The 6,029-nt window shown below is 47.0% G+C and overlaps 1 protein-coding gene across 1 annotated transcript in view; it reads left to right on the top strand.

Moving 5' to 3' along the window:
• LOC103581148 (endophilin-A3) overlaps window positions 1-4,943 on the top strand; it is a gene marked incomplete at both ends in the record, with an annotated part of 16,478 nt that extends 11,535 nt beyond the window's left edge. The window contains 2 exons of the mRNA XM_008563050.1: window positions 597-730; window positions 4,785-4,943. Of these exons, the coding sequence (XP_008561272.1) occupies window positions 597-730; window positions 4,785-4,943 (293 nt within the window). The remainder of the gene's footprint in view (window positions 1-596; window positions 731-4,784) is intronic.
• Window positions 4,944-6,029: the final 1,086 nt, after the last annotated feature.

The raw sequence follows: 6,029 nt of genomic DNA, 5'->3' as shown, positions 1-6,029 counted from the left end.
TGGGCGCCAGCATGGGTTCGGGGACCGGCAACGGGAACGCACCCTTCGGTGTCGCTCCCGCGCCTCGCTCAGCCAGTGAGCGGGAACCGGTCTGTATGTGGGATCCGAACCCTCGGGCGGGAGCGCTACCGTGCTTCTCAAGCGGCGCACTATCCAGTGCGCCACCGGGCCGGCCCCAAAGTCCGTTTTCTGTTGCTGTAACAGAATACCTAAGACTGAGTAATTGATAGAGAAAAGAGAGCGCGTTTGGCTCTGGAGCCTGGGAAGTCCAAGGGCATAGTGGAAGCTTCTGGCAAGGGCTTTCATCCTCCTGCTCCATTACAACATGGCAGAAAAGTGGAAGGGCATCTAATCCAGTCACACCAGAGCAAGAACTCATCATTCCCCAGAGAATTAACCCAGTCCTGTCAGAGTGGCATTAACCCCTCTTAATGACCTGCTCACCTTGCAAAGGCCCCACCTCCCAACACACCACACCAGGGACCAGATTTCCAACACATAAATTCTGTGGGACCCAAACTCTAGTAATAAATATCACTGCTAACCTAGAGAATTCTCCTGAAGAACTTTTTTTTTATTTGTAATTTCTATTCAAGGCAATGCATTAATTGAAGTTGGTGAATCCATGAAGCTAATGGCTGAGGTGAAAGACTCACTTGATATTAATGTAAAGCAAACTTTTATTGATCCACTTCAGTTACTACAAGAAAAAGATTTGAAAGAGATCGGGGTAAGTCTTCCAGGCTATAAATATACCTGTTACTACTTAAAATGATGTTTGTATTTAGGGCCGAGCCCGTGGCGCACTTGGGAGAGTGCAGCAGCGCTCCCGCCGCAGGTTCGGATCCTATATAGGGATGGCCGGTGCGCTCACAGCGCTCACTGGCTGAGCATGGTGTGGCCGGTCTCAAAAAGGACAAAAAAAAAAAAAAGATGTTTGTATTTAAACTCATTAGAATGTCTCTGCAGGGACTCTGTGAAAGCATCATATTATTGTAGGTGGTAAAAAAATAATTCAGTTATATTTACCTGGACTCACTGGGAAAGAGAACCAGGATCAATAAACCCTATCTGCCATGGAGACGGGGCGTGGTGAGAGGTGGGGATGCAAACCACGTTCCTCCAGCTTTAAAATTGTGTATCTCACTGAAGCCAGCTGGAGGCCAAGCTGAAATCCATATTCCTGCAGCCATTTTTCACATAACAAAATGATTCTATAACTTTGCAGTGGATTTTTGATCGTTAGAATCGTGCACATGAGTTGCATTTTTGATACGTTGCACGAGCACTCATATTCCATTACTTCTCAAGGACACCAGCATTTAAGCATGTCATTTTTCATTTGGAGAACTATTATAAATGGTCTTTCAGAGCAAACATGGGAAGTTTCAAGTACCTGTAGGTAGTTGCGTGCCACCTGCTTGGTGGCATTTTTGTAGATGTGCTAAAACAGACCCAAGACTTCCATCCTGCTGTGCACTCTGGAGGTACCGATGCCTTCTTATGGAGCTGCCCAGAAGACCTTCCTTCAGGTGCCTTCGAGCATGTTCTGAGTGTAGCCCAGGCCAGTCTGGAAGTCATTTGAGCCTTGGGGACGTCCTTTTTTCCTTTCTTCAGGCCCATTGATTTTCAAAGTGTGGTCCCTGGACCAGCAGCATCAGCATCACTTGTTAGAGATGCGAATTCCTAGGTCCCATCCCAGACCTCCTGAATCAGAAACTCTCAGGGTGAAGCCCATCAGTCTGCCTTTTAAAAAGTCCTCAGTGACTGTGATGCACATTAGGGTTTGAAGACCACTGTTCCAGCCCATCCTTTCCAGACTCTTGAATGGTAACGTGAACCCTCACTGTTGTAACACGTCCGTGGTAGAGATGGGTCTAGGGAATGTGTGAGCTTGGGTTGCCTTCCCTGCTTGGCCAGTGGGCCCCAAGGTGGCGCTGCGGTCCATGGCCCAGGAACTGATGGATGCCAGTTCATTAGTCCATCATTGGTTCATTCCTTCATTTATTCTTCCAACAACTGTGTATCAGGAACTTGCTGTGTCCTGCTACTGTGGTGGGCATGTGTTGCAAGACAAGACCCAGTGCACATCCTCATGAAGCTCACAGGCAAAGATGGAGAGACAAGTGAGGAGTTAGTATATTCTGTTACAGGTGCTGTTAGAGAGACAAGCCCAAAGACACCAAGGAGGGGCACCTTGGTAGAGGTGGAGCAACCGGCCAGGCACACTAGAGTGGGCAGAACAGCCAGCACAAGCTGGCCAAAGGGCCAGGCCTGTGAGAGTGTGCAGGTTAGGAAGCTGGGCTGGCTGGTATGGCCAGGGAAGGCAGGTGTGCAGGGGACAGGGGAGACGTGGAGGAGGAAAGGCTGGGTGGCATAGAGAGTCCTGGATGCCTGTATAGGCATTCAGTGTCTATGCTGAAAGGAACGAGTATGAAGGGGAATTCAGGAAGGTTGAATGAAAAGTGAATGCCACCTCCAGGAGCTCCCTAAACTTTCCACTCCCCACCTGAACACCCCCCACCCCCTCACCTGCGGCTTCCTTCCATCGCAGGGAAAACACTCCCTGTCGCACTCTTAGGATGGTCCCCACTGGGCCCCAGGGTCCATCACCCCTCACTCCTCAGGGCCTTTGCCACATCCGTGGTCTTCTTTCCTGTACCTTCATTCTTTCCCTATCTGTTGGCTTCCTCCTGTTAACACTACTGCTTACCTTTGTCTCTTGTGGGGCAGCAAGTTCCTCGGGGGATGAATCGTGCCTTGTTCACTGTTGTAGCCACAAGCCTGCCACGTGGTTTGTGCTCACAAGTTATTATTGAATGAATGACCCTAGAGAAGAAGTGGCGGAAAGGCTGGGTGGCATAGAAAGTCCTGGATGCCTGTATAGGCATTCAGTGTCTACGCTGAAAGCAACGAGTATGAAGGGGAATTCGGGAAGGTTGAATGAAAAGTGAATGCTACCTCCAGGAGCTCCCTAAACTTTCCACTCCCCACCTGAACACCCCTCACCTCCTCACCTGTGGCTTCCTTCCATCGCAGGGAAAACACTCCTTGTCACACTCTTAGGACGGTCCCCACTGGGCCCCAGGGTCCATCACCCCTCACTCCCCAGGGCCTTTGCCACATCCATGGTCTTCTTTCCTGTATCTTCATTCTTTCCCTATCTGTTGGCTTCCTCCTGTTAACATTTAAACACATCAACACAGTAGCCCATGACTCCTGGAGTCACATCTCGACTCATACTGACTCAATGACGCGCTCTTTCTTCATTCCCCTGTGCCAGGGGCACCACTGCTTTCCTTTGTCTCTTGTAGGGCAGAAAGTTCCTCGGGGGATGAATCGTGCCTTGTTCACTGTTGTAGCCACAAGCCTGCCACGTGGTTTGTGCTCACAAGTTATTATTGAATGAATGATCCTAGAGAAGAAGTGGCTTTATATTTCTAGGTTGGGGGGATGCCAAACATCTTCCCCAAATGCAGATCCTTAAGACCAAATGCCTCCTTTGCTAAAATATAGCAAATTTTATTTCTTCTTGTGCTGTTGTCCTTGAGGAAGGCCGTACAAAAAGTCCATTGCTCGACACTGCCCCTCCCTTGTCCTGCACAGTTACCTTCTCTACAGTGTTTCTGACACGGGATCCCTTTGCTGGAATACGGACTTTGACACAGAACTTACCACTACACAAGGCAGCCCATTCCATGAATGGACAGCCCTGAGTGTTGTATTTCTTTAAAGGGATTATAACATTGTTTAAACATTTCACCATTTTATAGGTTGTCTGTGAATATCTCTCCTCCGCGTTCACTGATAGCATGTCATGCAGTCTATTCTGAAGTTATTTGGGAATTTTATGGAAGATTCATAAATATCTTAGGGGATCCTGGTAAGGTGTGTTCTTACAGTCTACCTCTTAGTGAGGATTTGACAATAGTGCCAAAAAAGAAATGTCCCTACTAATTTTTGTATAGTTACTTTGGATAGAAATTATCTGGACATTAATAGAGCCAAAGTGAGGGGCTCTATAAAGAACGTTGGAAATGGTATTTGAGCACAGATACTACGTCCTGTGTCCCATGTAGACACTCATTCACTCTGTCACCCACCCGTCCGTCCATTCGTTCATTCACTGCACAGATGTCCCCTAAGCACCTGCAGTGAGGGGAGCCTTCAGCAGTTGCTGAGGTGCACACACCAGAAGTGGAAGATGGTGTACTAATACATTTCTGTTGCTTGTAACAGAAACTTGGTAATTTATAAAGAAATGAATTTTGTAAATTTTTAAATAAATGAAATTTGTAAAGAAATGAAACTTATTTCTTAAAGTTTTGGAGGCTGGGAAGTCTAAGGTCCAGGGGGCACATCTGATGAGGGGCTTCTGGGTGGGAGCTCTCTACGGTGTCCCGTGGGATGCGGAGCATCTCATGGCGAGAGAATTGGCCTGAGCAAGAGCTCGCCCATGTGCTCTCTTTATGAAGCCGCCGGTCCATACCCGTGACAGCTCATTACCATCAACCCATGACTCCATTTGCGAGGGCACAGTCCTCACGATCTAATCACTGCTCAAAGGCCCCACCTTTCAAATATCATAATTGGATTTCTTACCCTCTTAATGCTGTTATACGTGAACTTTGGGAGGACACATTTGACCCATAGCAGATGTGTCCTGACCTCTAGAATTTAGATCGAGAAAAAGCAATGACAACTTTCATAGAAAAAAACAAAAGTTTTTTGTGCCATGTTTTAAATGTAACCATTCTCTGAGGGATTTTTTTTTTCTTTTTTAGCACCACCTGAAAAAGCTGGAAGGCCGCCGCCTGGATTACGATTATAAAAAGAAGCGAGTAGGTAAGATTCCAGATGAAGAAGTCAGACAAGCAGTAGAAAAATTTGAAGAGTCAAAGGAGTTGGCTGAAAGAAGCATGTTTAATTTTTTAGAAAATGATGTAAGTATTTAAACCAAACAGGAGACTTTAATGTAAATAAATAAAACATTGATTATATGACTATGATTAGCATGTTGAGAAGCTCTAAAGCGTTAGTTCCTATGAAAGTTCTAGAATTTTCTGTGACCATCAGATCTGAGATATTCAGATATACAGCAAACCCTGACTCAAATCTTGAATTTTGGGAAGTCCTGTTTATCCCAGTATTGTTTTCAGAGATGTGCTCTGAGCCCTGGAGAGGCCCTGGGGAGGTGAGGTTGTCTCAGAAGATTGCAAAGGAGACCAGCCTTTGTATTCGAGGCCACGGCATTTGTGGTTTCACAGGAGAATGGAAAACCCAGGTCATGTGGTAATTTGCAATTTTGCTAAGACTGAAAAGCAGATGTTTGAGGAGGAGCAGCTTTCTTAGCTAGCGGGAGAGCCTCTCTCATCCCCCAGCTCTCTGATGCCTTTACTTAGTTAATATTCAGGATATTAAAGTGTGACCTGCATTTTTCAGCTGTTCCATAGTGGTGCTTGTGAACTTGGGGATTGTGAAGGTGTTGGGGCATATGCATCAGAAATGCCAATATTCTATTGTACTGTGATTCTTGCCACCAGCTTTGATTTGATTTGTCCAGTGAAGTCAAATGAAATGGAACTAAAGGAGATGGGTGACTCCTGACTGGGCAGCGCGCAGGCTGAGGGCCTCCCTCTTTGTCTGGGTTATGAGGTGTCATCTGGCATATTTACTGGCTGCATGGAAGAGGCTTTAGCCACCGCCTCCCTGCTGAGTCCCAGCCCCCAGTCTGGCCTCCACGATGCCAGGAGTTATCTCAGCCCAAGCATGAGCTTTGGACCTATTTGTTAAACTCCTGAACCTGTGGGGACAAGTCACGGGACTTATCCTCAGAACCATGTTGTACTCATAATAGTTTATTGAAAGGTGCACTGAGGTCTTACATCTTCTGAGTTGGGGGAAGGACAAAATACCAGTACGCGGTGGGGCGGGGCATCCATTAAAACCTCAGTCCACCTTGGATGACAGGCCAGGGTCGGTGGCTCTGTAGCCCATAGGACTCTGTGTTGCTGCTCCCTCCGTGTGAC

The sequence above is a fragment of the Galeopterus variegatus genome, unplaced genomic scaffold, assembly GCF_000696425.1.
Source record: "Galeopterus variegatus unplaced genomic scaffold, G_variegatus-3.0.2 Scaffold12450, whole genome shotgun sequence".
Classification (NCBI taxonomy): domain Eukaryota; kingdom Metazoa; phylum Chordata; class Mammalia; order Dermoptera; family Cynocephalidae; genus Galeopterus; species Galeopterus variegatus.
Note: the sequence above shows the minus strand (reverse complement) of the source record. Positions and strands in the feature narration are given on the sequence as shown.